The 19,017-nt window shown below is 42.1% G+C and overlaps 1 protein-coding gene across 1 annotated transcript; it reads left to right on the top strand.

Annotated features, from left to right (window-relative positions):
- The first annotated feature begins 3,573 nt into the window (after positions 1-3,573).
- On the top strand, positions 3,574-7,643 carry LOC143294274 (phospholysine phosphohistidine inorganic pyrophosphate phosphatase-like). Its single transcript, XM_076605710.1, has 7 exons — positions 3,574-3,693; positions 4,067-4,254; positions 4,684-4,837; positions 5,221-5,284; positions 5,958-6,050; positions 6,256-6,347; positions 7,107-7,643. The coding sequence occupies exons 1-7, from the start codon at positions 3,578-3,580 to the stop codon at positions 7,213-7,215; spliced, it is 816 nt and encodes a 271-aa protein (XP_076461825.1). The 5' UTR covers positions 3,574-3,577; the 3' UTR covers positions 7,216-7,643.
- Positions 7,644-19,017: the final 11,374 nt, after the last annotated feature.

Here is a 19,017-nt window from a genome sequence, read left to right as displayed (position 1 = left end):
GTCTTGGTTCTTCTGTGTGTTACTGTGTTACATCAGAGTAGTGGTGCTACTTCAGTATTTGATTTACACTTTCATACCTGTTCTGTTCTTTTATTCTGCCTGTCTGCAAGTCACGTGCTCACTCAATTATTTATACAAACTGGATTTGTGTCTGTCAACATTGTATCTTGCCATTTAAGCAGCCAAACAGGTACATCTTTTTTCTGGGTTGGTGCATGCTACTTATGTTTGAATTTCTGTGAGCTATCAAACACCAAAGGGAATTGTGAAGTCTCTGAGGACAAAGGCACCAGAGGTCTGTGAAGACAAAAGCACCAGCAGGTCTGTGCATGCTGAATTGGGAGAAGGTCAGAAATCCCCACCCTTAACCAACTGGGTACCTTGGCAGAAGCATTTACCAGCAGGGTGGAACAGATGCTGATAATAGAACCCACATTGGCAATGCAAGGGTGGCTTTCCATCATCCAGAGATCTCACAATTAACATCAAGATCAGTCTCTTCGAACCATAGTGAAGCATGTCTTACTCTATGAAGCAGAGTCCTGGAGAACCACTGTTACCACTGTGAAGAGAATCCACGCTTCCATCAACGCCTGCTTCAGGAGGATTATTTGGATTTGCTGACTGGACAGAATAATGAACTGTGAAAATGAACAAGTCAGCAGCCTGCAGAAGAAGAGAGCCTCTAAAGATACTGGAGATTGATCAGCCGCACGCTCTGCAAGCTTGCATCCAGTGTCACAAGTCAAGCCCTCACTTGGAACCTGTAGGGGAAAAGAAAAAGAGGCAGCCAAGAAATACATGGCATTGTGACCTGGCGGCAGACATGAAGAGGGCAGGCTGCACCTGGGGACAGCTGGAGCGACTGGCACAGGACTGGGATGGCTGGAGAACTCTTGTTGGTGACCTATGTCCCAGATGGGGCTACAGGCGTAGTGAGGTGAGGTCAACCCAAAGGGCCATGCTGGGATTCAAACCATAGACCTCACAGAACTGAAAAGTTTGATGTTACTGCTACTCAGCTGTTGTATTAATCACCGATCTCAAAAGATTTTGTTGTTGTTGTGTTTTATATTGTAGTTTTTTCTGTATCTGCCCTCAATGTTTTTTTTAAAACCTCCCAGACATGAAACTGCTTGCTAAATATTTTACTGTGAATGAATGAAAACTTGTGACAGGTACTACATTTCCACTACGCAAAAAAAAAACTTCAACAAACAAAGGAAGGAAAATGATGAAAAACAGTTTTTGTGGGCAGGACATTTATGTGTACTCAAGTCATAGACAATTTGAAACATGTTAAAAATTACACACTGGAGGAGTTGGATGTCACCTCACAAGAATCTTAAAAGTATAGATGAATGTTGGATGAAAGTCAGATGGCGATCACTGAGGGTCAGATGGAGAGAGCAAATCAAAATGATCCTGAAGATATTGGATAACACAGATGGTGTGTGCAGCCTGAGTGAGAATTGTGTGTTCTTGAGCTGGTTCTGTTTCATGACACTATAAATACATGTATGGATGTAGTGATGGCAGTTACAGGCAGGTAAGTCTATACAAAATGTGTGTGGGGGCATGTATTTGTCTTTGTGTGTGCGTGTATGTGTACACATGCCTGTGCATGTTGGTGTGTCTGTGTGGAAACGAATCCTCTGGACACCAATGCAAATAATAATAATGGATACTTATATAGCACACTATCCAGAAATCTGCTCTGGGTATTTACAAAAATGCTTTTGTTAACATAAAACATTACATCTATGTTGCATACACACACCAAAATGTGACTACACACACACACACACTGCATACATACATTTTAACATACATTTGTATCTAACATTTACCCTAACATATAAGCACACATAGGCAGGCACAAACTTACATAAAAACACCCACACACAATACACATTCATATACATGCATGTAGTTATGTACACATACATATGTATACACACATAGTCAAGCACAGCTAACGCAAAGGAAGTGGACCTGCCTAAATTGAACTTACTGCTGAGGGAAAAGGTGAGATTTGAGACGAGATTTAAAAGATGCGAGGGAATCAGAATGACGGAGGTAATCAGGGAGCTTGTTCACTGACGTCTTTGGCGACTGAAAAGAAAACGGTCTGTGTCCAAAGCCCCCATAGTTATTTCCATACCCATGCAGTGTGCAGTCCCCTACATCAGCCATGTGCAAGAGATCATCAATGATGACAAGTTCTTACACAGTGAGGAGTAAAACTGGAATAGAATAGAATGATGGAGTCTCCCGTCAGTCCGACGGATGAGTAGGCAGGCAGGCAGGCTTATCTGTCAGTGTGTGTCCTCATATGGGAGAAGAGTCCGATTCTGGATGCGCAGCACTTCTCACAGGTGTTGCAAGGGAAAACGTCTCCAGAAGTTGAGCCCTGCTTCCTTCGCTCACGCTTCTCCTTAATGGCCAGGTTCTCTTGTTTTCAAACGTCTTTATGCCACTAGAACACAGCATCCTCCAGCGAGAGCGGTCAAGGGCATCAGTTTCCCAGGAAGCAATGTCTATGTTACAGGCTTTGAGGTTTGTCTTCAATAGAATAGATTATATCTTTATTACCAAGTGTACCTGGGTCACAAGAAGCTATTTGAGATCACACACACACACACACACACACATGCACACACTACACACACACACACACACAGCCACACACACAACAATACACACACACATACAGAGAAACCCAGCAGAAGATGACACAGCAGCAGAACAGAATAAACAAACACACACACGCACAAGCACACACACACATGAACGTTCATGCAGATACACGGACGAACACACGCATGCACGCGTACATAGCCTCCCCCCCGCACCCCCCCCACACAAACCCAACAGAAGATGATATAAGAACAGAACAGAACAAACAAAACTCCTTCATCTCTCACTCTCAGTCAGTGTGTCACCACCCCTTCATGAGGAGCTATGGCCTAAAATGAATAAATATTCATAAAATATTTGCATTCACTCTCTCTGTCATGCAGTGTGTGTGTGTGTGTGTGTGTGTGTGTGAGAGAGAGAGAGAGAGAGAGAGAGAGAGAGAGAGAGCTAATTTTCTTCATGATCAGATACATCTGTTTATTCAGTCAGTTATTTTTTTCATTTAATATGTTTCTTTTCTTTTTTTCCCCCTTTTTGAATTTTGACAACGACATTGAGTTTATCCCCATTACTATCGTTATCAATGTAATGATTATTATCATAATTATTATCATCAGCATTATCATTTATTTATTTATTGAGAAACAATGCGACATAATAATAACATTATTAGGATGATGATTACAGAGGAAGAGCGAAGTATTTAAAAAAACAACAACAACAAAAAAACTTAGAACAACAAAAGCACCGACAGCAAAACAACCAAAACAAAACAAACCAAACAAAAGGTAGTCAAAGCCGATAAAAAGTATCAGTATTTGTTCTTAGTTCAAAGGTTATCGTCAGTCCGAAATGCATTACACGAGAGAGAACTCGAAGGGTCGCGAAATGAACGAAACAATCAAATTGATCTCCCTTGACAGCACAAGCAGACACCATGGCACTGAGAAACCGACCAGTGCGAGCAGTGTTGCTGGACATTTCTGGCGTTCTGAAAAACTGTGTGGACGAGAAAGATGTTGCAATCGAAGGTTCTGTGGATGCAGTGAAGAGGTAACAGTGTGCCCTCTTTAGGAAATCTTTTCCAAGGTCGTCTTCAAAGATGATAACATTTAGTGACGCACCAGAGGAGAATCAAAATCGTTCCAGAGACCAATTTAACCAGTGTCGCAACTGGTGATAAAAAAAACAACAACGACAATCTTTTTAGAGACTGTACGAATCTCTCTCTCTCAGCGTGTCAAAAGAATGATGAGCCAGTTCCAGCATTTTATTGAGTGACGGGCTGTGAGTGTGTGTGTATGTGCATGTGTGTAACATACATACTCTTTGCATGCATTGTGTCTTAAAAAAAAAAAAAATCTCAGTAGTTCTATCATAACCAGTTGTTGCTTTGATGGACATTATCATCTTTTCTCATACACAGGTTGAAGTCTTCAGGAGTGCCACTGCGATTCTGCACCAATGAGACGACAACGACCCGCAGCCAGTTAGTGACACGGCTACAGGCCATAGGGTTTGATATCAAAGAGGAGGAGGTCTACCCTCCTGCCCCTGCTGTTTGCCGTGTCTTGCAGCAAAGGGGTCTTCGCCCTTACTTGCTTGTACACCCTGGTAAGACAACTCCCTCACTTTGTAGTTTGTTCATTTCAATGTCACGAAAGTTATAAAGGATCTCTCTATAGACACATGGTCAAATTGGCCTCTGCAACATATTCATCCTGATCCTGATCCAATGTAGTGACTAAGCACATAATTCAGGAAAACAATGTCCTGTTACGTGTACATGTACATATGATATGTTTATTATTGTCTTCTCCAGTGTGAATGGGTACCTAGTTTTGGTTTGTGAAGGTTTACACAGTGAAAGGAGAGGGCTGGGGCTATGCTATCATGTGCCAAGCCACATATACAGTGGATATGAAATCACTGCCCCGATGGCCATAAAAAGGTTATGGAACCTTTCACTTAATCTATTTTAGTCAGTCACATGAAACATGGTCTTTGGAAGACTGGATTTGGTCTAGCATTTCTGTGGAACAGCTCTGAAGCCCGACTTTGAACATGTGGACCAGACCAATCCCAGCTGTGTGGTTCTTGGTGACGCCGCTCATGCTTTCTCCTATGCCAATGTCAACGCAGCGTTCCAGACCCTTGTTGCCATGGAAACGCCTGTGCTCATCTCCATGGGACAGGGGTGAGCAGAAATGATGTTTTGTGTACATGCTGTATTTTTGTGTTTGTGTGATATGGTCTGTCATTTGTTTTTGTATTGTCGTTGTGTATTTATTTCATTGTTACTATATTGCATTGTCTTGCAAGTTACTTTGCACTGCCTCCAGCTGTGTCACATTGCATGGCATCCAAGTTACTATACATGGATAATGTCACAACATGTTGCATTGCTTGTACTATTGCAGAGTCAACTAAATGATCTGTGTTACATGTTACATAGGTTTGTTGGAAGAGAAGCAACCAGCTGTTGTTGTGTGGGCTAAATTTTTGTCAGGTATTACAAACTAACTGCGTGTTAGAAATGTTTTAAAATATTTTCAGGGTTTTTTGTTTGTTTTTTTGCAGGAAATATTACAAAGAAGACAATAAATTGGTGTTGGATGTCGGGTCATACAAGGCTGCTCTGGAGGTAGCTCTGTGTGTGTGTGTGTGTGTGTGTGTTTGGTGTATGGCATGTATGTATCTCCCTGCACTGTCCTAAAGAAACACCCACAAAGTATACAAAATCTATGCAGACATTTATGTACATGCATGCAGATATGCACACACATAATTTACATACACACAGACATACACACTTATATCCACACACATTTGGCACACCCACAAAGTATACAGAATCAATGCAAACATTTATGTACATGCACACAGATATGCACACACATTTACATACACACAGATACACACTCTTATATCCACACACATATGGCACATGCACACCCACTAGTTAGTCTGTGTGTAGTGTTTTTATCATAATGTGTGTAAGTGTTTTTTTGTGTACTCATGAGTTGTATGTGTATGTGTGTAATTTCATGGATGCACATACATGTGTATGTAGTGTGTGTGTGTCTGTGTGTGTGTGTGTGTTTGAATGCGCACTACAACACAACACGGCACTATACAACACATCACATTTTATTACAATTTAATCTTATTGCATGCATTTGTAATGCAGAATCATGATCACCAATTTCACACTTCAGCTTGCAGATTGTATCAGTCTTCACACTGTGCTTGTGTGGTTTTCTTGCTTGTTTTTTTATTGTTGTTTTTTTTGAAATACCTTTTAACTTTTCTTTCAGTACGCTTGTGGGCTGAAGGCTGAGGTGGTGGGCAAGCCTTCAGAGACTTTCTTCCTCTCAGTTCTGGACAGTATGGGTGCCAAGCCACAAGATGTTAGTATTTTTGTTGGTGATAGATGGATTATTTTAGTGTGTGTGTGTGTGATATTTATCTTTTCTCTTTTCTACCCTATGCTGCATTTCTACACACACACACACTGTACTTTTGCCCTTTGTCCTTTCAGTTTTGTGTCAATTACCAGCTTCCGTTCAGTCATTGTATCTGAACTCAAACACACTTTTTGTGTTTTTCTCACAGACAGTGATGGTGGGGGATGACATAGAGAACGATGTGGGGGGAGCTCAGAAATGCGGCATGCGTGGTGTGCTGGTCAGGACAGGCAAATACAGGTAAGCACAAGTGAATGCAGGTAGGTAATATCTTGCACAGGTTAACTGAAAGTTGTTACCATGTATATCGTTAACTGTAAATGGTCTTGTTTTTAATGGACACTGTATCCGTGAATTGGTTTGTGCCACATGGGTACAAGCAAGTGTGTGCATGCTTCTGTGTGTGTGTGTGTGTGTGTGTGTGTGTGTACATATACTTTATCAAACTGCCAAAGTATATCAAAACTGATGTAAAAAAAATAATAATTAAAAAGACTTCCTTCTCACCAGAAATTAATTTACAATGTTTACGATGATGACTAAAATCTGACAGAAAATACATCATTCCATTCTATTTATGTTTTTAATTTTTGTGTGTATATGCGTGTATGTGTAGGGTTGAATGCCTGTGTGTGTGCATGTGAATGTGCACATATGTGTCTGATTCCTGTCCAGTGCTTAATACTACTATATTAAGGCAGAGAAACAAAAAGTAGATGTGGCTAGTGACCTCACACCTTATGGAACTTGCTTCAGAAGTGCAGATTAAACTGGATTTACCCCTGAAAACGGAGTATGGCTGCTTGCATGGCGGGGTAAAAATAGTCATACATGTAAAAGCCCACTTGTGTACATATGAGTGAACGTAGGAGTTGCAGCCCGTGAACGAAGAAGAAGACAAAGAAGAAACTGGATTTAAGCAAATGTGATTACCAGAATGAAGCCATCACTGTGAGCACGCACACACAGTGACACAAACATACCCTGGTGATTTTCCAGACCCTCTGACGAGGACCACCCCAGTGTGACCCCTGACCTGATCGCAAACAACCTGGCTGAAGCAGTGGATGAGGTGCTCAAGGCATTCGCTGGAGCGTCGCAGAGTTAACGGACAGACAACAGAATCACTTTGTCATCAGCATGGTTTATGATAATGCTGATTTACCATCGCAGAGTTAACGGACAGACAACAGAATCACTTTGTCATCTCAGTAAGAGAAATTAAGCATGGTTTATGATAATGCAGATTTACCATCGCAGAGTTAACGGACAGACAACAGAATCACTTTGTCATCAGCATGGTTTATGATTGTTATAGTGTGTCAGGCACCAATGGTAGAGATTTTGCAGCACACGCTGCTTACTGACAGACCCCTCCTACTCCCATTCCCCGTCCTCTCCTTCCTTCCCCCTTCTCTTCTTACCAATACACTAAATGAACTCCTTCCTCGGACAGGCTGTAAACCCCGCCAACCCCCCTTCCCCTCCCCTCCCTTTTCTACCATCTCTCCCTTCCCCTTCACCCTTGGCCACAGAGTGCCAAGATAGCAAGACCAGAATTTATAGGGGTTGATACTTCATAGTATGGCACCCCATTTATCCTAAGCCCCCCCCCCCTCTCCTTTTCACCCCCCCCCCCCCTTACCCCCTACAGGCCCCCTCCCTGGCATCTATCTCTGCTTACACCCCCTCCTCACCCCCTCTAGCACTGAGCCCAGAGGAAGCAAGTTATTGTGGAATATAAATACTAATTAAATGTGATGTCTCCTGGGATGTCATGCCACAGATGTTTACAGTCCCCTGCCCTTTTTCATTTCCTTTCCATCAACATCAAACCTGCTTTCTCCTTTGTTGACCCTTCCTCTCTGATTCTGATATTTACCACACATGACACTACCAGTAGTGTGTGTGTGCTATCCATGTTGATCTCTGGCAGGATGGCGTCTGCTTCAATTGTCACCACATGGTGTGGTGTGTTTATCATGAGCTTTTAGAACAGAATCAGGGCTGGGCGATCTTTCCTCCTCCTTCCCTTCCTCTTTTCACCCCCCCCCCCTCCCCTTCTCCTTGACAATGCTGGGTTCTGTGAGAAAAGTGCTGATGTGCAAATCCAGCACTGTTGGTCCCAGATTGGTCTGTTAACTTCAGCCAATTGGAAACGTTCTGGGTCGGAAGATAGTTTGCATATGGCGCCAGCTTGTGAAGAGGATAAAATGAATAGGCAAGTGGGATTTCTTTCTTTTCCTTCCTTGGAGCAGGCCAGGAGAGCCAGAAGGTCAAGACAGTACCATGGGGGCTGTGAGTGTCAAACTATCATCTATTTTTCGGACTTAGTTGAATGCTTGATTTATGGTATACTTGGATTCTGTGACTAACACACTGGCTCAGTGGGATTGTGTTCTGCTACATGAATATAAAGTGAACCCTAAAACTTTGGGGGCTGTGAGTAATGCTTGTACTGGTAATTTGCTTTGTTGACAATTTACTTTATGGTTTTTGGAAACAGTTTGTAGTTTGTAGAATTGTGATGTTGTGTCACAAGAGTGTTGAGAGATCCTTTTTAGCTGATGTGGTATTGCACAGTTAATGTAACTGGAATGTGTTGATGCAGATACCATGACTTGTGAGAGAGCATAGCCAGCATGTGTATGGCTTAATTGTATTTGAGGCTAGTGACTGAGGGGAAAAGTGGTTAAAATACACAATGTAGCCAATACATGACTAAATGGAGTACTGGTTTAGGATATTTGGGTATCCCCCCCCCTTTCCTGTTTCCTACAGGTTGATATTATGGTATGATGCTTGGACATCATGTTTGGGCTTACAGGTTGTGCATCTTGGCTTACCTAAATGATAATGTTCAGTAACATGTCAGTGGTGTGTCAATTGTTGACATACTGTGGGAACAATGTAAGCATTCAGTCACAAAGAAACACAGAGATTATGTGTGTTGCATCTGTGTAGAATGTTTTGGTTGCAACAGTTGGAGTTATTTTGAGGTTTGACATACCTATTTTGTATGTTAGGTGGTGATGGTTATATTCAAGGTGAACAAATCTACAGGCTAACTGTATGCTCATGTGTTTCCATGTGTGTGTGCACATGAGTGATAATGCAACATGGGGAACATGTGTGACTTGGTAGTTGTGATTACCATGTGCTGTAGTCATGTGTTATATGCCAGTGGGGTAACACATAGCTGTGTGTGTTCAATAAGATTTGAGACCACTGAGAGGCAGTCCTATGTTGGTGCACACAGGTTGCTATATATTTACCAAATTACTTGGTAACTATATGATTCCCATGTAAAAATTTTACCAATGAGATACTTTGCAGAGACAAAGTACAGATTTGTTCAGTCTTAATGGAAACAGCTATTATTGTATCATAATTTAACAGGAGTTAAACACTGAGAGTTTGTAATTGTCTGCCACATACTTGGTGCGGCAGCTATTATTGTATGGTGATTTAACAGGAGTTAAACACTGGGAGTTTGTAATTTTCTGCCACATACTTAGTGCAACAGCTATTATTGTATGGTGGTTTAACAGGAGTTAAACACTGGGAGTTAGTATTTGTCAGTCATATATTTGGTGCACATTAACTTATGTGCCACTGATTGTTGATAGTAAGCTAAATGAAGCTTGTTTTACATTTTTACATAGATCTCTTTGAGAAGAGAGTGTACGGCTAGACATTGAGTGTCAGAATGGAGAAAGGTTATCTGTGGAGTTGTTTACTTGTCCAGGCAACATAATGATGTTTCTGTTACATCAGTGTAATTATGTTTAGCATATGTTTTGGTATTGATTTAACCTGGGTTTTAATATTGTGTGTGTTCCAGGTGTGCTGTTAAGTTAGAGAAATAAACACCTCAATTCATCTTTCTAAAAGACCCTGCTGTGGTACGAGGAGAGAGTGGATTGTGCACCTACTCTACCTCTTCACCTCCTACTCAACCCCTGTCCCCACCGCTACACTACCCCCCCTTTTAACATGATAATGCTGATTTACCATCGCAGAGTTAACGGACAGACAACAGAATCACTTTGTCATCTCAGTAAGAGAAATTAAGCATGGTTTATGATAATGCAGATTTACCATCGCAGAGTTAACGGACAGACAACAGAATCACTTTGTCATCTCAGTAAGAGAAATTAAGCATGGTTTATGATAATGCTGATTTACCATCGCAGAGTTAACGGACAGACAACAGAATCACTTTGTCATCTCAGTAAGAGAAATTAAGCATGGTTTATGATAATGCAGATTTACCATCGCAGAGTTAACGGACAGACAACAGAATCATTTTGTCATCTCAGTAAGAGAAATTAAGCATGGTTTATGATAATGCAGATTTACCGTCACAGAGTCAGTGGATGGACATGAGAATCATCTCAGTAAGAGAAATTAAGCGTGGTTTATGATAATGCAGATTTACCATCGCAGAGTTAATGGACAGACATTAGAAGCACTTTGTCATCTCAGTAAGAGAAGTTAAGCGTTGTGTATGATACAGATTTTTTTTTACAATGGGTGGCGCTGCATGATGGTGATGCAGTGCTCTTCCGGCCTGGGGAGAGCGGTCATGGTAAGAAAAACATTGGTTTTTGTTGTTTTGTTGTGGTTTTTTTTGGTTGATTTTTTTCTTGTTTTTTTTTCAAATCTGAAAAAAATGTTTTGTTTTATTTTGGAGAGCTGGTGAATACTTTTCAGTATGCTTTTGTACAACATTTTGATATGTTATAACCAAGACAGATTGTTATCAACAGTGACACCAGGAATTACAAAGAATTTTATGATGGTGAGCTTCCACAATTTAAATATAATATTATCTGTCGATCTATCTGTCTGTCTGTCTATGTATATATATATTGAATAATAAATCCAAACCCAAATGTATTTGTTTTCTTTTGGAGTGGAAGAAGAAGCATCTTGGTTTAACTTTGCAGGAACAAAATGACCAACATGAGCAATAATTAGAGATTTTCAAAATCACCACACGGCAGCAAGCGCATATCTCTTGTAAAAGTTAAAACAAGACTGTTCTTTTTTTTATGCTTCTTTCACTCTTTATGGAAAACAACATCATGGCCAGGATTTATTATTCAGTCTGATAATAGCACATCATTCAGCATCCATTGGGCCCAACAGGTTTGTGGTGGGGTGTTCAGTTTTTAATCTTAGGATTTACTAACCTGAGTCCTTTGTGTGTGTGTGTGTGTGTGTGTGTGTGTGTGTGTGTGTGTGTGTGTTAGTATGCATATAGAAACTTTTTATTTTTTCATTTTGTTTCTACTTACATTGACATTTTTCATTTATAAAGAAAACTGAAAAAAGAGATAAACAAATGTAATGAATATGGTGTTTGTCAAGTATGCACCTGGGGGTACGAAAAACATGGTATATATATGCCCTTGCCATGTTCACAAATGTAAGATATGTGGACTGAAGTCCAGAAAATTACTATATATATATATATATATATATATATATATATATATATATATATATATGATGATATCAGGATATTGAAGTTGATGTCTTTACCTTGATGTTTAGACAGTCGTTACTGTACTGCGCATCAGGACATTAAAGTGGGTGTCTTTAGCTTGATGTTTAGAAGACTGCTGCTGTATATGCTGAATAAAATGATATCTCCATCCCACTTTGCTTCTGTTCAGTCTGACCTAAGTATGTGCCATCTACAGAACTGTTGTGAGATCAAACACATGACAAAATAGTGAGTGTGGAGGAAAAGGGGCAAGACATCAGTCTTGAATGTCTCTGTCTCTCTCAAATGTGTGTGCGCACAAACATACACACACACACACACACACGCACGCACACATACACACACACAAACATGCACACACGAACACGTATACACACACACAGATAGTGTGTGCAAACACATGCTCAAACAGACAAACACTCATGTACGCATACACACACATACACATGTGTGCTGTCACGAATTGACTACTGTAATTCTCTTCTCATAGGTTGTTCACATAATATTCTTCAGCAAATTCAAAAACTTCAAAACAATGCTGGCCATCTGACTTGAGTCCCACGTACTGATCACATTTCTCCTCACCTCCACACTCTACATTGGCTCTCCACTGAAGCGAGAATTAAATACAAAGTTGCGTGTCTTTGCCATTCTGCTTTCCACTCCGCAGGACCTACATATTTTTCTGCCCTTATCAGTGTTTACACTCCGCTCTTCCTCTTACTGTTACCTTTTGATACTTCCTCGTGTCAATACAAGAACCTATGGTGAACGTTCTTTCTACTTTGCTGCTCCTCACATCTGGAACAACCTTCCTCATCATATCCGTGCATCTGATTCTATTTCTGCTTTTCGCTCATCACTAAATACTCATCTTTTTAAAACCTATCTGTAAGCACTCTCAGCTTCCTTGTTCTCCAACACCACCCATGTCAGCTCACTTTGGATGTATGTAGAGTGGGAGGGGGAGATGGTGTGTGTGAGGGGGGAGGTGGGAGGGAGGGGGGGTGAGAAAGAGTGGTCATGAATGTTTTGTAACTTGTGATATTTTTCTTTCATGTAAAGCGCCCTGAGGTCTTATAGAGAAAGGGCGCTATATAAATGTACATTATTATTATTAATATTATTATACATGAACAGGTACACATGCATGCAAACACACACACACACATGCACACAGAGGTAGAGACTAACAAGTCTCTGTCAAACAGCATAACTAGCAGATTTCTGTTTCCAGAACACAAGGTGTGAGGAAAGGTTCAGAAAAAGGAGATATAGCACGTGTGCTGTAAAAGACACCTAGCTCAGACCACAGCAGGATGGACACACACACACACAGAGCGATTTTGTCCTGTGCATGAATTGGAAATTTTCTAAAGACAGCATTCTCATGTTTTGAAAAGCACACGCACTCATGCTCTCACACACGCTGTGTGGAGGTGTGTGTGTGTGTGTAAGAAAACCAGCAGTGCTAGGTTACAAACGATTCAAAAGCAGCAGCACACTCTGGAAAGTTCTTTTGTTTTGTTTTTCTTTCAGACTTTACACTGCTGTCACTGTCGTGATGATTGTGAATTTCCAAGTTTCAGAGGTAGTTGGCTTTAGTAATTATCGCTTATCATTCTTACTGGACACTATAATATCTATATACCTACCGGTGGACAGCCATACTATGTGGTACAGTTATCGATCAAGTTGGTACATCGAACAGGGGATTATAGGTTGGCCATAACGAGTAGGGGAGAGTATCGAGCTGGCCAACCCCCCTCCCAACCCCCCTTGCGGATGTGTCCGAAGTGTAATGACGCTCTCTCCACAGCAACAGACTTTAATTTCATTATAATTATGTGCCTGTAACTTAACACCCCTGTTCACACAAAACACAAATCGGTCTCCGCCTAAGCAGGAAGGGCACGGCAAACACAAAGTGGACTGGAGGCGTGAAAAAAAAACACAAAAATATTTGGTACCCCTGTATCAGACTGACACGTTGTAATTAGAGGATCAAATGACAGCAAAGACTTGCCTCACTGAATCAGCGAACCGAAACCAGTCGACCTTACTACAGCAGTCATCGCGGCAGTTCAGTCACCCTTTAAAAATTGTGGCAGGAAGTGACGTTAATTTGCTGCACTGACATGCGATAGTCTGCTTCCTCCATTCCCCGACCCCGAAAACCTCCCTCTCCCCCTCCCCCCCCCCACCCCAGTCCTCCCCAAATCTTTCCCTCGCTCGATCTCTACCCACCCACCCCCTCCTGCAAAAATGAAATGATGAAATTAATTTCTTTATCCCTGCCTTTGTAATTAAAAAAAATCTATTTTATGTTTTACTGATACATTTCCTCAGTTTGCTGCTGACCTTGAAAAAATATGTCAAGTTTTATTGGTTATGTATTTATGATATATTTCTACACAACGGTGTGTTTTTATTTTTTTTTATTTTTTAATAAATATTTTATTATTATTATTTCTTTAATGTTGAGAATAATGATAGCAATAGAATACTGTTTTAAAATGATTGTGACATAGCATTAATACTAGAGGCTCGGTTTCAATTCAGTTCTCCGCAAGGATGCTCACTGCAATCGCACAAATCCATACACGCTACACGGCCACATCTGCCGGCTAGCCATGTAGATGCCTGACCAGCAGTATAACACAACGCGCTTAGTCAGGCCTTGAGTAGGCCTACATGCATACATCAGTAATAATTATTTATGTACCTATCAAGAGTGGATTTCTTCCACCGTGACAGAATTTTGCCGGCCGGAGGACAACCCTTTTCTTGTCGTTGGTTCTTTTACAGTGCGCCAAGTGCGTGCTGCACACGGGACCTCGGTTTATCGTCTCCGGCATCCGAATGTCTACTGTAGACGCTCAGTTTGATTTTTTTTTCCACTTAACTTGGGAAAAAGGCCGGGCGGCTGAGAGCGGGATTCGAACCCAGACCCTCACGGACACTGTATTGGCAGCGTTTGTAACCATTGTGCCACCTTGATAGACAGCCGGCGTGCGGGGTGTCACAGTCCCCCACAGCAGAGATGACTGATCGAATTGCTGATAAACTGACTGACAAACAATAAAATGGGCGATAGAACCACTGACGTGGAACACGTGTACAATGTTTACAGTGTAGTCAAAAATGGCGGTAGATTCAGCTTTTTATGTGTGTTGATCAACTTGATGTTGTCTGCTGAAAAAAAAAAGAAAGAAAAAGTGTTGATTGCGTTTATCTCTGTATGTTGAGTATGACACTCTCTCCCGCACCCACCCCTGTGTGTGTGTGTGTGTGTGTGTGTTTGTGTGAATTACTGACATGAAATTCAAGTGTATGTTTTTGTTTTTTGTTTATTTACGTTCGTCAGTGTTAATCCTATCTCAGTAACAACATTTTGGTTGAAACATGATTCTATTGTATAACTGAGGGAATCGAAATCATTTACACTGTACATCGATGCATCCGTAAAATACAATGAGATGAAAACTGAACATGTACGGCTTTGGAGGACTTTTGAGAGCATGGCAGAACATTCAAAGGTCGGCCCATAAATGTATCTTGAGTTTGGAAGGAAGGGGAGGGGAGGGTGTGTGTGTGTGGAGGGGTGGGGGTGTGGGCTTGAGGGGGGAGGGGCAGGGGGGACTTGGAGGGGGGGGGGGCATGGCATAAAGTGACCCTTTTAACGCCCACCCAATGTATACAATTATTGAACCCAGGTGAAACGAACATATCCCGGACCGTGTGACACAGACACTGACACAGACACTGACATAGACACTGACATAAGACACCCGGACGCTGATGAAACAGACATCGGATAGCACTGACGTGACTCAGTGGCACTGACTGAGCGATCACTGACTACTGAGTCGGCACTCTGAGTGTGTGCAGAACCTGATACCTGTCTGTGGAACCTGTAGACCCGCTTCTATAACGGGACAGGTCTGACAATGCCGGTCCACACCTACGTGGTTTGGGTATTTGTCTGCCAGAGAGACAGAGACAGAGACAGAGAGACACGGAGAGGAACGGACGGTGAGGGGAGAGACAGACAGACAGACAGAAAGAAAGAAAGAGACAGAGAAACATGGAGGAACGGAGGGTAGAAGGAATAGTGTGAAGGGGAGACAGACAGACAGACAGAGAAAGAGACAGAGAAACGTGGAGGAACGGAGGGTAGACGGAATAGTGTGAAGGGGAGAGAGAGAGGGAGAGACAGACAGACAGACATTCAAAGATATGGAGATAGAGATACAGGGATACATAGAGAGGAATGGTGGGTGGATGGAACAGGATGATGGGAGAGAGAGAGAGAGAGAGAGAGAGAGAGAGAGAGAGCAGAATATGAATGAAAATGTGATATGTCAGCATGGTAAGAAAATAAAACACATTGGACAGATGTGGCTGGTTGGGTTGCTCTATCTTTTCTTTTTCTTTTTTCTTCTACTAGATTTTTGTGACGCACTTTCCCTGTGAGTGACAGTCCTGAAAAAGAAAAGAAGAAGAAGAAAAGAACCATCAGAGAAGTATGTTGAGACTGAAGACTGAACTTCGGTTTAATTTCTATCGTAATCCTGGAGCGCGTGGCCTTTAGTGCAGGTCCACGCGCCGAGCTGTGTTCGGAATAAACTTTGCAGGACTTGGCAGCCATGACATCAGTCTGGGATAGTCGCTGACTGTGCATTTTGTCCGTTGGAAGCGTTCTCCACTCAGGGGTCTTTACTCCTGTGAGTTGACACACAGGGTGAATCCGGCAGTATGCATATTAAAATTAATGACACGTTTCGGACACATAGTATCAGGCACTTTGGCTGAAGAGAGCTCGGCGTTTTTATGGGCAGTCACATTCATTTCGTCAAAATGATAAATGAGCACGTGGGTAATTGACAGTGTTGTTGCGGAAAGGTGTTGCGCCAGTTAATTAGTACGATTCGGTGCTATCATTGTACACTTACCTAAGTGCATGGCAGACTTTGGTGACGTGAACGCATAGTTTCGTTTTAGTCAACCCTGTTTTTGTTGTTGTTGCTGTTATTTTATTTTATCTTTTATTTTTTATATATTTTTTGCGACAAACTGTTACCACATTTGTCACAATACGCAAACAGAAAGACGGTGACGTGATTTTCATGATGCAGTGTAAGGTTACAAGTAGGCCTATACTGTACATCTGTATCAACTGCCATGTCTGCTGTCATTGCGAAGCAGAGACAGACAGACAGAGACAGACAGAGCGGTCATCTTCGGAATCTGATCTAGGGCTGGCAGCGTGAGTAGGGTTTAAGAGCGTGTGAAAGAGTGGTGTCTGACATGAGTTCTGGCCTGGAAAGATTTTATGGAGTGTTAATTATGCTGAGATCCAAAGGCACAAGGATGACTGGTTTGCTGCTCTACCAACTACGGTACTGAGCTGAAAGTTGCTAATAAATAGATAGATAGATAAGTAAAAAATGTGAAAAAAGAACGAAAAAAGAGAGAAAAAAATAGGATAATCAGATGGATAGACAGATGGATACATCGATCCATGGTTGGATGGATAGACAAACAGGTAGGCCAATAATTAGACAGGTATGCAGATAATTAGGTAGATAAACAGAGAGACAGACAGAGCGAGATAGAGAGACAGACAGACAGGCAGAGACAGTCAGACAGACAGACAGAGAAGACAGAGAGACAAAGAGACAAAGACAGACACTCGCACAGAGTGGAGTCCCATGAATTCAACTTCTCCAGTGTAAGTGAGTTTTTATCTGACTCTTTCTTCCCCACAGAACCCAGAATTCAGCGCAGTTGGGGCATTGGAACCACTCAATACATTACTAGTATATACAAGGCGATGTCTTTGAATGTGTTTAGCTTTTTCGCCAAATGCCGATAGGTCGTTAAACTCCATTTACTACTCCTACTTACTATTGAACGTGTTTCTCACATTTTCCCAACCAGTGCTACAGGTGTCTGTACGTGTCTTCGGGGAGACTGGCTGGCTTCAATGGAAACGTACTCTCTCTCTCACTAATACTATGTAGCAACAATATGAAATGCTGGAATGTATATATATTCTGAATGAATGGGTCACAAACAGGAGCGATACTTGTTTCTTCACAACTGAGTTGTTAAAAATCTGCGTGAGGCTGATCGTCGCTGTGACAGCAGAAATGTCTCTGTGACAGCAGAAAACTGACTTGACTTCGCCTTCTTGTTTCTGGTTCCGCGACAATTGAAAATTTTTGCACAACGAACTTTCACATATCAGTTGTCCGTTCTTTTTTAAATACTCTTTCGGTTCTTTAACTTTCATTGAGTCAAGCGCACTTTCAGTTTCAGCGGACAGAGTCGCCATGTTGTCTTATCCGGACGTCCCAAGGTGAAGGGGCTGAACTTTTCACTGACTTCCGGTTTCCCAATGAACACGGTCTATGAGTACAGATCCCTGTCAAGTGTTTCAAACAGGAACCCAGTATCCTTGGCTTAATCTGAAATGTTGTTACCCTCCCCGCCCTCCTGTTCTGGTGGTGTAGCGTATATGGATTGTCCGACGCCTCCTTGAGTAACTGATCTGAACTGAACTGTTTCTAGTGGTTGGTCACCCCAGTGATGAAGTTTCCATTACTTTCTCATCCGCCTCCAGTCCCTTGTTGAAGTTTTCGGTACTGGCAGATTCATGTAGACTATCGTTTGAGGAACGTATAAAAATGTGTGTGTGTGTGTGTGTGTGTGTGTGTGTGTGTGTGTGTGTACGAGTACGTGTTTGTGTGTGCGTGCGTGTACGTGTGTTTGTGTGCGTGTACGTGTATGGTGTGCGTTTGTGTTTCGGAGGGGTGGTGTAGCGTATATGGATTTGTCCGACGCCTCCTTGAGTAACTGATCTGAACTGAACTGTTTCTAGTGGTTGGTCACCTCAGTGATGAAGTTTCCATTACTTTCTCATCCGCCTCCAGCCCCTTGTTGAAGTTTTCGGTACTGGCAGATTCATGAAGACTAACGTTTGAGGAACGTATAAAAATGTGTGTGTGTGTGTGTGTGTGTGTGTGTGTGTGTGTCTGTGTGTGTGTGTGAGTGTGTGTGTGTGTGTGTGTGTGTGTGTGTGTGCGCGCGCGTGTACGTGCACGTGTTTGTGTGTGTGCGTGCGTGTACGTGTGTTTGTGTGCGTGTACGTGTATGGTGTGCGTTTGTGTTTCGGAGGGGTGGTGTATGTGTGTATATGGGGCAGGGGGTGGTGGTGGGGGGGGGGGGGCGTGGAGGGGAGGGGTCGATGACTTAATCTAAAATATGTGTGAATAATAATATCTGAAACAGGACAGGCTCTGCGCCTGTTATATAACGAAAGTGTGTCGATCAGCAACCGTGCAGGGTCTCATCTGACCGGAGGCATTGTGGCAGTGTGACTCTTCGTGG

The sequence above is a fragment of the Babylonia areolata genome, chromosome 19 (assembly GCF_041734735.1).
Source record: "Babylonia areolata isolate BAREFJ2019XMU chromosome 19, ASM4173473v1, whole genome shotgun sequence".
NCBI lineage: Eukaryota > Metazoa > Mollusca > Gastropoda > Neogastropoda > Buccinidae > Babylonia > Babylonia areolata.
The sequence above is the reverse complement of the archived record's forward strand: the minus strand, read 5'-3'. Positions and strand labels throughout refer to the sequence as shown.

Coding starts and splice junctions, on each gene's coding strand:
- LOC143294274 (XM_076605710.1), top strand. CDS start 3,578: ATGGCACTGAGAAACCGACCAGTGCGAGCAGTGTTGCTGGACATTTCT. Junction 4,838..5,220: donor CTCATCTCCATGGGACAGGG/GTGAGCAGAAAT, acceptor GTTTTTTTGCAG/GAAATATTACAAAGAAGACA. Junction 5,285..5,957: donor CATACAAGGCTGCTCTGGAG/GTAGCTCTGTGT, acceptor CTTTTCTTTCAG/TACGCTTGTGGGCTGAAGGC.